The sequence below is a fragment of the Lissotriton helveticus genome, chromosome 5_1 (genome assembly GCF_964261635.1).
Source record: "Lissotriton helveticus chromosome 5_1, aLisHel1.1, whole genome shotgun sequence".
In the NCBI taxonomy this organism is placed as follows: domain Eukaryota; kingdom Metazoa; phylum Chordata; class Amphibia; order Caudata; family Salamandridae; genus Lissotriton; species Lissotriton helveticus.
The window spans coordinates 1,334,581,938-1,334,600,466 of record NC_136065.1 but is presented as its reverse complement, the minus strand read 5'-3'; the positions used below and the strand labels follow the sequence as shown (position 1 = coordinate 1,334,600,466).

General features: G+C 51.0%; 1 protein-coding gene across 1 annotated transcript in view; it reads right to left on the bottom strand.

Annotated features, from left to right (window-relative positions):
- Positions 1-18,529, bottom strand: part of TNNT2 (troponin T2, cardiac type) — a 136,117-nt gene that overhangs the window by 15,122 nt on the left and 102,466 nt on the right. The window contains exons 10-12 of the mRNA XM_078641246.1: positions 5,346-5,423; positions 4,748-4,861; positions 2,581-2,693 (exon numbers count right to left, since the gene is read on the bottom strand). Coding sequence (XP_078497372.1) covers positions 2,581-2,693; positions 4,748-4,861; positions 5,346-5,423 — 305 coding nt within the window. The remainder of the gene's footprint in view (positions 1-2,580; positions 2,694-4,747; positions 4,862-5,345; positions 5,424-18,529) is intronic.

Below are 18,529 nucleotides of genomic sequence, written 5' to 3'. Positions count from 1 at the left end.
AAAGTAAGACACTATTGGGCCCCCAAGATGTCATAAACATAAGTGATAACTTTCTAATTTACCCGACAATCATCAGATAACACCACCGTCAACTCCAAGCAACCTAAAGTGACTCAGTGAGCATGACCTCACCCTTCATTGAGGTAAGCGCTCACTCTTTGAAACTAACTTTTTTGAATATGTCTTTATACATAATGGCATTCAGGTGAACTCCCACAAGTCAAAAAGCAATCTGACAAGCCCCGGCACCAAAATGCGCCAAAGAGGTATGCAGTTTCCTCAGAATGGCCACATATTGTGGCCGGTTGAACCCTAACTTCACGACTATAGCAGAGCATCTGAAACAGAAGACAGGTAGACATTCAGCACCAAAGAAGCCAAATCATTCGAACACATTAAAAACACACTATTAGACAAGGCCACCATGGCATACTGTGAATCAGTCAAAAGGACAAAACTCATCATGGATGCAAGCCTCGTAGGGTTGGGGGCAGTACTGATCCAAGAGGTGGAGCTTGGAAGTGGGCGCCTCTAGCTTTTGGTAGCAGAGCCCATACACCCACAGAAATAAAATATGCACAAATTGGAAGATAGGCCCTTGCCATCAAGTGGGGCTGTGAACACTTCCACCTGTACCTATGCTGGTGACCATTCAATAAGAGCAACGCACCACATCCCCCACCCAAAAGTGAGTGCTGGATAGGACAGTTACAGCAGTATTATTCTGAGATCACGTATCGCCAAGGGTCAAGGAACCTGCAGATTTCCTCTCGAGGCACCCCATGCCAAGCAACAGGCATTCAGAGGGCGACAATGTTCAACTACAGTACTTGAGACTAATAAGCCAAGGAGCACGCCCAAGGGAGCTCAGTCATCAGGAGATCCATCGCGCAACAGCAGAGGACGGAGCACTCCAAATGATTATCACCACTCTACGTGAAGGGGTTTGGAAAACATTCCTAAATGACATCAACCAGTGGACAAACCTGGGCAAAGAAAGGCTGACACAGTTCTGGAGAGTCAGGAACAATGGAATTACCACACTGGAAGGAATAGTACTCAGAGGACATTGGCTGGTAATTCCAGCATAAGTAACTCATTAGTGTCACAGAACTGGCTAACAAAGTGCACCAGAGAGCAGCCAAGATGAAAAACCACCTGAGGGAAAGGTTACGGCTCACCGGACTTGATGAGGCTGTAAAGACAATGCTTAGCCTGCCAGATGACAGGAGGACCTGAAACTCCTGCACCTGTATTAACTCCAAAATGCTGCAAGACACCATGGGCGAATGTCCGTCTGGACTTAGGCAGCTTCCCACACAGGTGTATTGTGATGGCAGTAATGGACAGCCACTCAAAATACCCTCTAGTAGAACTGATAGAGTGAACTGCATTCTCCAAAGTCATCCCAGCACTTGAGAAACCTTCACACCTTTTGGCCTCCCTGAGGAATTCAGGACTACCAATTGACTACCCTTCCAAGGGGCATAGTGACTTCCTATTATACCTAGGCATGCATCTCTGAAACATTACTCCTCAGTAGCTACAAGCTAATGCAGATGTCGAGCACTTTATGTGGACAATAAACAAGGCACGAAAGATTGCAGGGCAAGAAGGATCAGACCCAGAAATCTGCATCTCCAGATTCTTTTGAGAATTCCATGGTACCGCACACTGCTCCCCATAGGCACTGGTGTTGAGAGGGCGAATGCGAGACACAATTCTAACTCACCCGGGTTGGATACCACCTGAAAATGACCCAGAGAGAACACAAATACAGAGGAAGCGGAACAACAATAGGAAAGCCACGCAAGAAGAGCACACAACTGCCATCTAACACCTGGGGATACGGTGCTGATGCATGATCGCCGCCCCAGGTGGAAATTTCACATGCCATATGACCCCGGCCACTGGTCTTGTGACAGCAATAGATGGCACCATGGTGACAGTCCAACAAGGGGGGAAACAGCAGTCACAAATGTGTCCTGGTTTAAAAGAATGAGCCCACACAGGAAAAATTCATGATGAAGCAGGGGCAGAGGGAACATCTGCACCACCAGCGGAGGACACTCTCAGATCAAACAGTGATGGAGACTAGCCACTGAGGTATGACTCCCAGCATGACAGCTCTCAGGTGGAAGCAACAAGGGGGAGGGGTCCAGTGACAGCTGATGATCATGTCTGCCCCACCAGGAGACAGAAACAGAACCTATGACCCAATCACCAGCTGAGCCAAAGACTCAGAGACTTTGTAGGACCTCCCAGGCCTGTGAAGAGAAACTATTGAACTGAACTAAGGTTGGAGGAGATGTAATGAGCTACCAGGCACCTGCTGGGTGAACGCTGACCCCAAATGGATGCATGCAACCCTCACGGCTGGGCAAGGTTAGAGGCTATAAATAAAGGATCAAGAGACCGATCGGGGTCTTTGGCCTGCATGGTACTAGAGTGTGACTCTATATTGTTTGTGCACCGCTTGCGAGGCCTGCATGAGGCATCCAGCACTTAACATGACCCACAGGTACGCTGTCTTCTACTGGTTCCCTTAAAGCTGGAAGAGATACTCAAAGCTGATCTTACTTCAGTTGGTCCTCTCTTAGGCTCTCCACGTCAATGGACATTCGGCGTTCAGACAGGATCTTCTTCTTCTTCTCGCGTTCAGTCTGCTTCTTCCCACCACCACCTCTGCCACTCTGGAATAAACAATGCTTGGTTATTTCATGCCAGGTGACATGTATTATAGTGGTCTAAGAGGAACCAATCCCAGCCGCTCTACTCCTCTTTACAGGGTCCAAACCATGTTAGAAAGAATTGGACCTTTGCATTTCTCTTTGAGTGTTTGTCTAGTTTTAGTATTGTTTTTCTTTCGGGCCTACCGTCCCCTTAATTGGATGTGCTTCAGTGATGAATCCATGCCATGGCTTGAAAGAACCTCCTATAGGTGTCATGGCACTATTGGGTAATGGCGTGTGTGAACATTGGGTTGTTAGATGACTGGGGTGTGAGCCATGGTCAAGCAGCAACCACAATCCTAGTCAAGGTGCAGCACACACCAACCCTAAGTTAACATGTGCTCCACCCTCTGGTAGCTTGGCACAGAGCAGTCAAGCTTAACTTAGAGGCAGTGTGTAAAGTAGTTGTTCAAGACTTCAAACAGTAATACAGTGAAAACACCACACAATAACAATCCTAGCACTGGACAGCAGTTGTAAAGTGTGCAGAGTCCTAAGGGCAGCAAAAACAAAGTCAGCAAAAACAGGAGATCTGACGTCAAAATAGTTTGGCGAAAACCATGCCAACGGTGCCAGGTCGAACAGTGTGTGTGAGTGTGTGGGTGTGTGTGTGTGTGTGAAGCTGCCATACATTAGTTCCGTTTTGCCTCAATGTGTCTTGACCACACTATGGTTCTTGTGGCACTCAACTGTATTTATTGGCTGAAGTTGTGGTACCATCAACACAGTTTAACCCTTTGGCCGCTGTGGTAATTCCGCCGCGGTGCTGGGGGGGAGGGGGAGTAGCGCGGCGCCGCCATGCTTGTGACAGAACCACACCGTCATGAGCCATGGGCGGGCAGTGCTTATGACGGGGTGGTTCCATCACGACTCTGCCCACTCACTAATTCACCAGCACAGGCGGGGAATCAGTGCCGCGTGGGCGGAGCGGCCACAGCATGACGGGTCCGCGCCGTCATGAGCACACGCCACCCGTGGCTCATGACGGCGTGGTTCCGTCACAAGCATGGAACCACCTAGTCAGTAGGGAGAGTAGAGATTATTAAAACTCCGTTAATGACTGCCTCTTCGACTAACTACTGCACTGTGGTACGGCACGTCAATAAAATATATTGCAACTTTTTCCATGATGAGGTTTAGAAGGTACAAATCTACAAAATAGGGTGTACCCTGCTAACTAATGTCTCAAGTTGCTAAGGTAACCAGAAATGACAACACAAATACCCATCAAAAGCCCATTGACATTACGATTAGATTTTTCGAGAAGTACCACTGTGTCACAACCTTCTATCTGCAACACATCCAGGTAACTGGATCATTAGCAAGACACTTCCAAGTCAGGAATAAGTGAAGAAAATGGTTTGCTGTTTCTTTCAGTACAAAATCGTAATACTACGATGATTTCTGCATAGTCTTACATAGCCGCCTGAATGCCGAAAGAATGGACTATAATGTAATGAAATTGTGTTATTTGAATTGGATTTGTGTTTTGTGGAAGAGATGTGTGGTGGGCTTAATAGGACCCATTTTGGATGTACTTGGGGTTGATGTGATATCTAGACATGTAAATAATTTTGATTATATAAAATACATTAATTGGGTTATGTCTATGCTCTCTTCTGATTTTGTTTTCTTTTTTTATGAAGGATAAGCAGGATTGTCTAAGGGGCATTTATTTATGTGTTGTTTGAGGTTTTCGAAGGGTCATTGCCAAATATTTGAAAATGTGGTGGGGCTCTCGGACACCCAACAATTCTTGCATCTTCCCTAGCTTCCTGCTATACCCCGAAAATACTCTGTCTTAACCTACCGACTGGTCCTCTCATTGTTAGTCCATGTCCTAATGTCAGCATTACAAATCCCAACCCCCACCACAGAAGCAAGCACTGACTGGCCTACTGGGCAGCTTCATCCAAGCTGCTGGTTCCTGCAAGCGTGAGTATATTACACCCAGGAAGTGCTAGATGTGCAAGGTTTCGAAGTCAAGAAAATGGGGGAGCAAAGTGAGGACATACCTTTTGCAAATATCCACCAAAATGTAAAGAGATGTTTGAGAAGGCCTTCATCTTCTTGGCATCGTCCTCTGCTCGCTTTCGGTTCTCTTCTTCCTCTTTTCTTGCTTTTTCTTCCTGTTGACAGGGGAGCATCACACATGGATTCTTAGATATGCGTGTTAAGAAGTATGTGAAATTAGCAGCAGGTGTGAATCCCCACGTTCATTGCGGTGGGATCATTAGTGGTGGTTCTGATAAGAATCATATAAAGAAAAAGTGCAGTATTCATCTAGACTGCCCTTGCTATTGCAGTGTGAACTCTGTCTCCAGAGGGCACCCACCCACTGTCTATATTGGACTGTATTGTAATTGCATTTATATGGCATTTGCGACCCCAGACGTGGGATCTATGTGGTCTACGGCTGCTAGCATACTACTCCGGAACATATGATGCCAAGTTGCGGCTTTCAGGCTTATCTGAGTTTGGTGCTGTGGTGAAACCTTGATGGTCTGAGTGAGCCATACCACTGGTGTGAAGGAAAGAGACCAGCCCATGGTTCTGGCAGGACAAACTCTCAAGGAGTGAACCTCAGTTTGTGGTTGGACGCCAGTCACTCACCGCGAGCCGTGCCTGGCGCTCCTTCTCCTTCTCAGTGCGGATCCTCAGCTGCTCGGCCCGCTCTGATCGCCGCTTCTCCTTCAGGAATCAAGACACAGAAGAATTCTATCAAAGCAGGTCAAGGCACCAGACCAGGTTCTAGGAGGAAACCGCAGCCCAGATATGTTCACCACACTTTTGTAAAAGAAGGGTACATTGGTTCTCAAACAGACTGCCCCTTCTCAATGGTGAGTATGCAACATCTTTTTTTTTTGTTAAATATTTTTTATTGAAGATAAAGAACACAGGAATAGAAATGTACATTCGTCAATTCTGATATAGAAATGAGTATACAAGAATAGATAAATAGTAACCGTAAATTAGATGCAGTATAGATAAAGGGTTACAATATGTTATAACTCTTATACTAATGTTCCTAAACAGTGACTATGAAAAACAAAAATACAAAATAAAAACTTCTTGACAAATGAATACAATATTGAAATTACATTTTGGAGACAGGATTCAAAAGAAGACATTAAAGTGTAAGAAAGTCTTGTTCAATGTGAAAATCTATAATGGTAGAACAATTACACACAGGAGCTCAGTTATGAAAGTGTTACTGCAAGTGCTTTACTCTGTACTGTAATCAAGCTGTAGGAATAGCTGGTTCATGAAATGTATTCCCACAGCAGACCGCCAATACTTTGCACAAGGATCAATGGGGCAGGAGGCATGCTCGAACAATACCTCAGAAAATTCAGCACTGAGTGAGTAAATGTAAAGTTCTGTACGGTTAAAGAAGTTGGTGTATGGGGGACGCAGGGGGAGTCTATGCCAGTCTCCCCTCCCCGGGGGATTTGGGAACGAGGAATGGACCGCTGAACCCGTGTCAGGGAAGGTCAGTTGTTATCTAGCATGTAGTAGGTGTGGGGTCCAGGGCTAGCCTCTCTGGCTGCCCCTTGATCCATTGGACAGTACAGAGTAGCTGGATGCAGGGGATTTCTGTAGGTGACCACCTGGACCAGCTTCAGAACGGTCGCTCCACCACGCTCCTCCTGTGCTTCAGCTGAAACGCTCCCTGGTATCGTTATAGCGCGCTATACACTGAAGTGTTGCTACCTTTGCATTATAGCGCCTCACACGCATAGCGCTACTGTTAATATCTGCCTCATTCAGCGCGACCTTTGCTCAGGCTGTTGGGATCATTATTTGCTTGTATGTGCATTGGATTTTTGGATACTACTCACTCGATAGTTTGTAATAGTGTTTACTTTTAACAGCGCATTTGTTCAGATTGTGCTGCTCACTCGTCGTATTTCTGTATTTGCTGCCCCTGTCTGCCTTTCCCTCTGACCCTCCATTTTGTTGTTGTTGATATCCCCTGGCCCGCCCCTCAGCCACACTACCGCCTCCCTGCTGCCCCTCCCACGCTCCGCCCCCTCCACTCTCCATATATGCCACATGTCCCAACGCGCAGCGTCCACGTGCAGCGTTTCGCGCCCCAGTCGCGCCGAAGGTGCGCCAAAGATAAGCCCGTCTACGCCCGTCCGCGCCTGGACCGCGCCCAGCGCCCGTCCCCCTGCTCTATGCCGCTCCCAACCCCCCAGAGTAACTTATGATGCCGCTACTCTCCTCGCCCTCAACGCCGGACGCACCCCACTTTGCTGCGAAGCTACCCCAGGACGTACCCACGGCCCATTCTCCTGCCTCTCCTGTAAGTTCAACTGCGTCAGGACCCTCACCAAACACACTTCCTCCACACACAGCTCCGAACCCAACGACTTGAAATGCATCCTACTGAACACCCGCTCGGTCCACAGACATGCAACCGAACTCTGGGACCTAATCGACACTGCGTCACCTGACATCGCCTTCCTTACTGAAACATGGATGAATGCATCTTCTGCCCCCGACATCGCCATAGCCATACCGGACACTTACAAGATCATTCGAAAAGACCGCACCAATAAAAAAACTGGAGGAGGCATCGCCATAGTCCATAGAAACACCATCGAAATTACAACCAGCTCTGACGTAAATCTTGCAACCGCCGAACACCTCCACTTTCAGATCCACACCGACCCCAGGACCACACTTAGAGGAACACTCATTTACAGGCCCCCAGGCACCCGATCTCAATTCAGTGACGACATCACTGACTTCGTCAGCCCGCACACCCTTGCCTCCGAGAACTACATTCTTCTAGGAGACCTCAACTACCACCTTGACAACATTCACGACAACAACACCACCACCCTTCTGGACAACCTGTCCAATCTCGGACTCAAACAACTTGTTGACTCCCCCACTCACATAGCCGGACACACGCTCGACCCTATCTTCACCTCCAGCAAGCACATCTCCTTCGATCATACTACAGCCTTCCACTGGACGGATCATAGCTGTGTTCACTTCAGCTACAAAACAACCCTGACCCACAACCGTCTACAACCCATTCCCCGAAGAAAATGGAACAAAATCTTCACTGAACAACTCCTCACATCACTCAGCCAAAACATTCCCACCCTGGCAACGGACCCAGACCTAGCGGCCACCAACCTCAGGCAATGGATTACCCACAGTGCGGACCAACTAGCACCCCTGAAAAAACACCAGTCGAAATCATCCAACAAAAAAGCTCCCTGGTTCAATGATGACCTTAAAAAATCCAAGAAGACATGCCGCACCCTGGAGAAGAATTGGAGAAAAGAACCAACTTCAGACAACATGGACTCCCTCAAGACAGCCACCCGCAAACACCACCAACTGATCCGATCCGCCAAGAAATCAGCACTTAAGAACCGTCTCGACAACAATTCTCATAACAGCAAGGAACTCTTCAATATCGTCAAAGAATTCACCAACCCTCCCGCAGCATCCAACGACATCACTAACTCCCAAGATGCGCTATCCTCCTTCTTCTACAACAAAATTGCCGACATCCACAACAGCTTCAAGAATACTCCCAATGACCAACTCACCCCACCCACTTCAGATCCCACCCCTCCAACTAACTACCTCCACTCCTGGAACCCAATCACCATTGAAGACACCATTCGCCTCATGAACTCAATCCACTCTGGCTCACCTTCTGACCCCTGCCCCCACTTCATCTTCAACAAAGCTGACTCCATCATCGCTCCCCAACTCCGCGATGTCATCAACTGCTCCTTCGACTCCGCCACCTTTCCAGAAATATGGAAACACGCCGAACTCAGCGCCCTTCTGAAAAAACCAACAGCAGACCCCTCAGATCTGAAAAACTACCGACCCATTTCCCTACTCCCTTTCCCGGCCAAAGTCATCGAGAAAGCCGTCAATAGCCAACTAGCAGCCTTCCTTGAATCCAACAACTCCCTGGATCCCTCACAGAACGGCTTTCGAGCCAAACACAGCACCGAAACCGCCCTCATTGCGGCGACCGACGACATCCGAGCACTCCTGGACAACGGTGAAACAGTAGCCCTCATTCTACTCGACCTCTCCGCCGCCTTCGACACTGTCTGTCACAACACCCTCATACAACGCCTCAACAACATCGGCATACAAGGAAAAGCCTTGGACTGGATCATCTCATTCCTAGCCGGGAGAACACAGAGAGTCCGACTCCCCCCATTCTACTCAGAGCCCACCGAAGTCATCTGCAGCGTACCTCAAGGCTCCTCACTCAGTCCCACCCTCTTCAACGTCTACATGAGTCCCCTCGCCTCCATCGCACGTCAACACAACCTCAACATCATCTCCTACGCCGACGACACCCAGCTAATCCTTTCCCTCACCAAGGACCCCAACACCGCCAAAAACAACCTTCACGAAGGTATGAAAGAAGTAGCCGAATGGATGAAACAGAGCCGCTTAAAACTCAACTCAGACAAGACGGAGGTGCTCATCCTAGGATCCTCCCCCTCAGCTTGGGACAACTCCTGGTGGCCTTCCGCTTTGGGATCTGCGCCCACACCCACAGACCATGCACGTAACCTTGGCTTCATTCTAGACTCCTCCCTCTCAATGTCCAGACAAGTCAACGCCGTATCGTCCTCCTGCTTCAACGTCCTTCGCATTCTCAAAAAGATCTTCCGCTGGATCCCCCTCGAAACAAGAAAGACTGTCACCCATGCACTGGTCACGAGTCGACTGGACTATGGCAACACACTCTACGCCGGAATTACAACAAAATTGCAGAAAAAACTCCAGCGCATCCAAAACGCATCAGCGAGACTCATATTAGACATCCCGCGCCAAGAGCACATCACCGGTCACTTAAAAAACCTCCACTTGCTTCCCGTCAACAAAAGAATTACTTTCCGCCTTCTTACCCAAGCACACAAGTCCCTGTGATCCTGTCCCGCGTCCAACCCCACCAGGACTACCCGCCCCTCACGACTCACCGGTATCCAGGGACCCCCACAGCAGTCCGCGCCGCCGAAACCCCGTAACACACCACCATGACAGAGCGGCAACAGTGACTCGAAGTATCCCGCCCCTCTCTTCCATGCAGGAACCAATCCCCGAACGCCGCCAACAGGAAGCACTTGAATGCGACCCCGGAAGTCCCGCCCCTACAACAGTGAAAAGCAACCCCAGCGCCCAGGACCCCGTCGGAGTATCGTGGCAGGATTCTAAGGCAGACGGAGAGGACGACGGAGCAGAGAGAGCGGAAGAAGACGTATGGTCGGAAGATTGGTGGAGTCCCTGAGGAGGTGGCTGAAGAGCGGCCGTAGTCCATCGGAGGGCTACGGCGGACCGCGTGAGTACCTAGTACCCCTTTCTGAACACCCTAGGTGCTCAGTGTACATAGTGTAAAGTCTCTCCTATTTAGGCACGGAGCACGGTAAAGAACCTCTCACTGTATATTTTGTACAGCACACTCACTGCATTGGCCCTCTCCCCTCACTCACCCTTCGGACACCCTTCCTACTCCCTTCCTCCTCCTCCGCCCTCCTTCCTCCCCTTTTCCGCACTTATCTTCGTTTCTTGGTCCCACACGTATCCGGTGTTGGTGTCGGGTGGACTGCTGTCCCACAGTGCTGGTCTAACGGTCCCTTCTTTCTCTTATTGCCCTCCGAGGTACCTCCCCGACATCTGATCCGACCCGAAGACCAACAAGACGGGATCCGGGACAAAGAAAGAAGGACCGGACGAAGACCCTCCTCGCGGAAGGACAAGACCCGACGCCCTGGGAGTCACACCACCTGTCTGTTCTCTGACTTTCTTGTATACTTTAATAAACCAGCATAGCCCACTATATACGGCCTCCTTGCCTGCTATTTCAGCCCGCGACAACCGCCCCTTCACAGGTGGTGTCAGAAGTGGGATTCGCTGAAAGCATGGAGGCCGTCATGAAACGCATGGCCGACTCCCAGGAACAACTCGGGAAGTTGATGGAACAATTCTTAAAGACCGCGGAGGATGACCGGGGCCAGCTCCATGACGTGCTCAAGGGTCAAGGGACCGTACAGGAACAAGCCCTGGGCAAACTAGCCGATGCTATAGGACAACCAAGACCAACGGCCTCCCTGCCTTCCGTAGTACTACAGAAGTACGTCCCGGGGGAAGACCCGGACTACTTCTTTACTAACTTTGAGAGACTCGCGCAGGCAGCGAACTGGCCCGCAGATCGATGGGGTCAATACCTCGGACCCCTTCTGACGGGGGATTTACAGGCAGCCTACCAGCAGGCCAATATTCAGGGCAACAATCCCTACGCCGACATTAAACGCTGTATCCTGGAACGTCTCGGTGTTGACGACGACACGTACAGGATAAGGTTACGACAGGCCAAAGAAGGACCCCAAGAAAACCCCCGGGCTCTGTCCTTCCGGATCAAGGATCTCACTAACCGGTGGCTGAGACCAGAGACCTCCACCAAAGAAGACATCCTAGAAAAAATCTACTTGGAACAGTTCTTGAACTCCCTACACCCACCAACCCAGAGATGGGTGCGCCAACACACCAGACTCAACCTCGAGACGGCGGTTGAAATAGCCTGTGCGTACGGACGGGCCCAAGACATGCAGCGCCACAAGGAAGAGCCCGTCCACCGACCGCATCCCCTGCACTCCAACCGTCCTCCCCGCCCTCTGTTACCCCGAAGACAGGAACCAACTCCTCTTATGCCCTCTCCGATCCCGTACCGGCCTCCCAATCCAGGCCCTCAGTGCTACAACTGCGGCAACTTCGGACACATTGCACGTGTATGCCCCCAGAAGGAGGTACCGATGGAGATAGGCTTTGCTAGGAACTACGTCTGTCATGTACCAGGGGACACACCCCCTGCCTTCCATTGCCCCGTGTCTATTGAAGGTCAGGAGGTCCTCGCCCTTGCCGACACAGGCTGCCGTCAGAGCGTCCTCCGTCCTCAAGATCTGACTCTACCCCTCGGGAAGCCTACCGGAATGGTGGCTATTCAGTGCGTCCACGGGGACACAAAACGGTACCCCACCGCTCAGGTACTGGTACAGCACCCCGGAGACCCTGGTACTGACCTCACAGTCGGTCTTGTGCCGGCCTTACCCGAACAAGCCATCCTGGGAAGCGATTATCCTGGGCTACCCCAGCTCCTTCAGGATACCACCGACTCCCTTGTCCAGTGGTGGAAAGAGGCCCCATATTCCCAGGGTTTGCCGGCGGCCCACAAGGAGACCAAACCACGGAAAACAAAGACCCAGAAGAGAAAAGAGAAGAACAACCCAGCCTATGCCTACCCTGTGACCGTCGCAGAACACCCATGGCAAACCGACCAAGAGTTCAGGGCGGCCCAACAAGAGGACCCCCTTCTTCAAGAGGCGTGGGGAAGGGCCCTGGATCAAGAAGACCCCACACAAGTAGGTCCCTACTTCTTCAAGCAAAAAGGGTTGTTATACCGGAAGGGAGGGCCTAATCTGAAGACACAGCTATTGATCCCGGGCCCCTTCCAGGACAAGGTCCTTTTTCTAGCCCATAGCCACCTGTTGGGAGGACACTTCGGGGATGAAAAGACCAGTCAAGCGGTCCTAGACAAATTCTATTGGCCTGGGGTGCATCAGCGGGTAAAAGCCTATTGCCGCGAGTGTGCCATATGTCAGAAGACCAGTCGATATCGACCACCCAGGGTTCCTCTCCAGCCACTCCCGCTCATCGACGTCCCATTCAGCAGGATAGGGATGGACATAATAGGACCCCTCCTTCCCTCCCGCAGTGGGTGTCGCTATGCACTGGTCATAGTGGATTATGCCACTCGTTTCCCTGAGGCGTTCCCGTTACGGCAACCCACAGCTCAACATATAGCCAAAGCCCTGATCACCATGTTTACCCGGGTGGGGTTTCCCCGAGAGATCTTAACCGATCAGGGCACGCCTTTTGTGTCTTCTCTTCTAAGACAGGTCTGTGCACAATTGGGCATCAAGCAGATCAGGACATCAGCATACCACCCGCAAACGGACGGTCTGGTGGAGCGTTACAACGCTACCTTGAAACAGACGTTGAAAAAACTGATAGGGTTGGAAGCCAGACGCTGGGAAGAGATGTTGCCACTCGCCCTTTTTGCGATACGCTGCAAAACACAAAGCAGTACAGGGTACTCGCCCTACGAGCTATTATATGGTCGGCCGCCTCGCACTCTCCTGGACATGGCACAAGAAGCCTGGGAAGCAGAGCCGGACCGCACTCGACCCTTGCCCGAGTACGTAGAGAACCTAAAAACACATTTGGCCGAGATACGCGAAATCGTAAAACAGAACCTGGAGAGAGCGCAAGACGCACAAAAAAGACAATACGATAAAGGAAGCCGAACCCGTGTTTTCGCCATAGGCGACTTGGTCCTTCTAATGATGCCTTCCTCCGATCAGAAGCTCTTAGGACAATGGCAGGGTCCCTTCGTCATTCGGCGCCAGGTGACCCCTGTCACGTATGAGGTGGAGCTAGATCCCACAAGGGGCACAACCCAAATATACCACGTCAACCTACTAAAAAAATGGGAGGGACCCCGTCCTGTCCTCACCGGGTCAGGGCTTTCCTCTACCTGTCCCTTTGACGCCTGCCTAGATCCCGCCCTATCCCCTGAACAGACGAGGGCCCTCCGTATCGCTCTGTTACCCGTCAGCGGGGTCTTCTCCTCCTGTCCAGGAAGGACCTCGGTCACCGCTCATTGCATCGAGACAGAACCCGGGAAAGTGGTACGATTGAGACCCTATCGAGTCCCGGAGGCCCGCAGAGCCGTTATCCGAAAGGAGATCGAGGATATGCTCACGATGGGGATCATCGAACCATCGGTTAGCGACTGGAATTCCCCGATCGTCCTTGTCCCCAAACCCGACGGGTCGGTCAGGTTTTGCATCGACTTTCGGGAGGTCAACAAGGTGTCTACGTTTGACACCTATCCCCTGCCGAGAGTGGACGAAATGGTGGAAAAGATAGGGAAGGCCAAATATATTTCCACCCTCGATCTCTGCAAGGGGTACTGGCAGATACCCCTCAGAGACCAGGACAAAAAGAAAACCGCCTTCTCTACACCGGAGGGGCTGTTTCAGTTTCTTGTTATGCCTTTTGGGCTTCACGGGGCCCCTGCTACCTTCCAGCGAGCCATGAACCAGGTCCTGCGCCCACATTCCCAATACGCCGGGGCATATTTGGACGATATCGTTATTTACAGCAACAGCTGGGAGCAACACCTAAGACACGTTTATGAGGTGGTGTCATCCCTGGGTTCCTTTGGTTTCTCCATTAACCCTGCAAAAACCACCCTGGCGGCCCAAACCGTCCAGTACCTCGGTTTCCTTCTCGGCGAGGGGCTTATCCGACCCCAGAAGACCAAAACCGAGGCGATCCGGACCCTTCCTTTCCCACGAACAAAGAAAGACCTCCGGGCGTTCCTGGGTCTCCTGGGGTATTACCGGAGGTTTGTTCCTAACTTTTCCCAGAGGGCGGCCCCCCTCACTGATCTCCTGAAGAAAACCACGCACACAGACCTCGCCCTTAAGGAACCCACTCCTGAGTTATGGCAGGCATTCACTGACTTGAAGAGAGCACTAACCTCCAGCCCGGTCCTGATCAGCCCTGACTATTCTATGCCATTCATATTGCAGACAGATGCGTCTGAACAGGGATTAGGCGCTGTCCTCTCCCAAAAAGATGAAACAGGGAACGAAAGGCCCATCCTCTTCCTCAGCCGCAAACTGTTCCCCAGGGAAAAAAACTATGCCGTCGTTGAGAAAGAGGCATTAGCGATCAAATGGGCCATCGAAAGCCTTAGGTACTACCTGGAGGGGCGGGAATTCACGATTTACACCGACCACGCCCCCCTGGAGTGGATGGCTCGGAACAAAGGTCATAACGACAGGGTCCTCCGCTGGTTCCTGTCCCTCCAACCCTACCACTTTAGCACTCGCCACCGGAAAGGCACAGAGCAAGGCAACGCTGACTTTCTATCTCGCTACCCTTCCTCTCCGACCCGTACAAGTAGGACAGCTAGGGGAAGGGAATGTGATCCTGTCCCGCGTCCAACCCCACCAGGACTACCCGCCCCTCACGACTCACCGGTATCCAGGGACCCCCACAGCAGTCCGCGCCGCCGAAACCCCGTAACACACCACCATGACAGAGCGGCAACAGTGACTCGAAGTATCCCGCCCCTCTCTTCCATGCAGGAACCAATCCCCGAACGCCGCCAACAGGAAGCACTTGAATGCGACCCCGGAAGTCCCGCCCCTACAACAGTGAAAAGCAACCCCAGCGCCCAGGACCCCGTCGGAGTATCGTGGCAGGATTCTAAGGCAGACGGAGAGGACGACGGAGCAGAGAGAGCGGAAGAAGACGTATGGTCGGAAGATTGGTGGAGTCCCTGAGGAGGTGGCTGAAGAGCGGCCGTAGTCCATCGGAGGGCTACGGCGGACCGCGTGAGTACCTAGTACCCCTTTCTGAACACCCTAGGTGCTCAGTGTACATAGTGTAAAGTCTCTCCTATTTAGGCACGGAGCACGGTAAAGAACCTCTCACTGTATATTTTGTACAGCACACTCACTGCATTGGCCCTCTCCCCTCACTCACCCTTCGGACACCCTTCCTACTCCCTTCCTCCTCCTCCGCCCTCCTTCCTCCCCTTTTCCGCACTTATCTTCGTTTCTTGGTCCCACACGTATCCGGTGTTGGTGTCGGGTGGACTGCTGTCCCACAGTGCTGGTCTAACGGTCCCTTCTTTCTCTTATTGCCCTCCGAGGTACCTCCCCGACATCTGATCCGACCCGAAGACCAACAAGACGGGATCCGGGACAAAGAAAGAAGGACCGGACGAAGACCCTCCTCGCGGAAGGACAAGACCCGACGCCCTGGGAGTCACACCACCTGTCTGTTCTCTGACTTTCTTGTATACTTTAATAAACCAGCATAGCCCACTATATACGGCCTCCTTGCCTGCTATTTCAGCCCGCGACAACCGCCCCTTCACAGTCCCTTTATAATCTAGGACCCGGAAGGCCTCAACACCCGACTGTCCTTCTATTATCCCACCCGCCAACTAAGATCATCCAATCAAGCCCTCGCCGCAGTCCCGCGCATCCGAAAAACCACCATGGGTGGCAGATCCTTCTCCTTCCTGGCTGCCAAGACCTGGAACTCACTCCCCACCCACCTCCGCCTCACTCAGAATCACATCTCCTTCAGAAAAGAACTGAAAACATGGCTATTCGATAAAAAATAAACCCCTCCCTCCAGCGCCTTGAGACCCTCTGGGTGAGTAGTGCGCTTTATAAATACCTGAACTTGAACTTGAACTAGGATAAATAACGTTGATTTTGTTATCAGTTATGGAGCTAAGTTCAGCCCTCAGGGATGCTCTGTGCACTTTATGTATGGCTGGTGGAGACAGTTGTACCAAGGGTATTGGAGCAGGCTTGGGTGGGCATGGCTCGTCTGCGTAGGCAGGTAGTTGAGGGTGTGGGCATTGATGTTGCCACACTTGTGTGGGTGGCAGCGCTGCAAGACCCCACACCCTGTGAAGTGGGGCGACACAGGGGAGCAGTGGTGTAACGAAGGCCTCTGCAACCCCGACGGTGTGGGGTGTCCCCCGAGCTGTAGGGGGCCCTCTCAGCACAGTACCCTGGCCTGAGTCCCCCTGAGTGAGTCCAGAGGGGGACCTCTCCATGTCCTTTGCAGGGGGGGCCCCTCAAGTTTCGTTATGCCACTGGGGAAAAGGTGTGTGGGGAAGGCTTTCTGCCATGAGTGTGGCTCAGCCTATGTGATGTAGTGCAAAGCAGGCGAAGTCTGTGGCCTGGTCTGGCTCGAAGTCATTTGGAGCGAGCGCAGCTCTGTTGCCACCTCGCACATTGCAAACAGGGCGTAGTAGCTGGAGGGACCTGGGCGTGTCTGTGTGCATAGGCTTGACTGGGCCTGATCGCGTGGTGATTGCGATGAAGGGCACTGGCCAGCAGGGGTTGTTTATACAGAGGCATCGAGCACACGCAAAGAGTGCTGACATCACGCCCTGAAGACCTCCGGGAGATGTAGTTCAAGAGAGCACCTCAAGTCTTTTCCAGGACAGTTAACTGAGAAGGAATTTTCTGGTGAAGGCGTATTTAAGAGAGCACCATAATATTCAGGATGGAAGTTTTTTGATGGGGCCTGAGGGTACACTGGCCTGAAATATTGAGAAGCAGTGAGAGCTTATGTATAAGGAAGGGAAGGCAAAAATGTGAAGAAGAGTAGGGTGTTGGAGTGTACAGTGGATGCGGATTCATCTTTGTGGATAAGAGCAGGCGTACTGGGCAGTGGCTTTGGGATACAGACAGGAAGATAGAGGTTGAGGGTGGAGAGGGGAGCTTTGGCAGCTCGTGGGGTCCATGGGTCAGGGGCCCGCCAGGCATTGATGGTTGGTCCTACACAGCCCGGGTATGCAGCCAGAAGTGAGGAGTCAGTTATTGGAGGCCTCTCCGACACCAAGGGAGAGGATGTCATCAAAGATCATGTCACCAAAAAATGTGGCTGAATAGCCATTGTATGACGGGAAGGGTTGATGATGGGAACAACTGGGTGTGAGTAGGAATGTGAGGTGTAAGGATGATGTTTTGTCCTTGAATTTCGACGAAGAATGGGATGAGATGGAAGAAGACTAGATAGTTGAGAGTGCGGTGACAGTAGGTACTCTTGTGAACGAGAAAGTGGGGGAGAGGCTAACATTGGTCGGAGGCTTGGTGAATTGCAGATGTCTGGAGCTGACAAGGCAACTCAAAGGACATGAATGTAAAAATGTTTTCCTGAGGCACGCAGGAGTCAACGGACAGTAGTATAAGAGTGACAATTGCAAAGAGGTATGTGGAATTGGTGGTCATTTTAGAGATATAGGGGCGTATGAGGGCAATAGATGAGAAATTAAATCAGTGGGGGTTGGTGATGTGGTCATGGGAGGCCCACAGAAGGCTGGAGATTATTCTCTTAGGAAACATAGCAAGAAGGAGACTAAGGAAAACGTTGGGGACATTTTAGAAAATATAAAAAATGGCATCTTCATCCAAAAAAGAATATCACAAAGACAGAAAGGCTACAACAGATGGTGAGAAGGAAAAATATGGCGCAGCACCATTGGATAAGGATAAGAAGCTACCCTATGTTGGATTATCATTGCCTTTGGGAGATCATTCATTAGAGAGAACAAATGAGAAGATTTGTAAGGGGGAGTTTTTTGATGTGTTTAAATTACAGCATTGAGAAATAGAATCAAAAGATGGTTCTAAGGAAGAGCAGTGGGAATGGATGTATGACGTTATAACGCATACTTTTACTCCGCAGACCATTACAACGCGACTTTTACTCCGCATACCGTTACAACGCATAGCGCCTTGGGGCGCTGGATAGTGGTAAGTATAATTTACTATTCTAACTCCAGTCCCCGTGGACCCTAGGGAAGGTGTTGGATAGTAAATTATACTTATCCCCTATCCTAGAGCGCCCCCCAGCGCAATGCGTTGTAATGGTATGCGGAGTAATGGTCGCGTTGTAATGGGTCTGCGGAGTAAAAGATCCGTTGTAACGGGTGTATACCGTGGGAATTGGCCTGACACCCTAGAGTGCCCATTACCATTGACAATTGGGCACCAGCACTTTTAATATTTGCCAGTGTTTATTGTGAAAATTATCCAGAGAGGGAAATGGCATTGTTCAAATATATGGAAATAGTGCACAGTGCACAAAGCACAAATGGATTTTGGAGGGTATGCATGGTGCAGTTACAATGA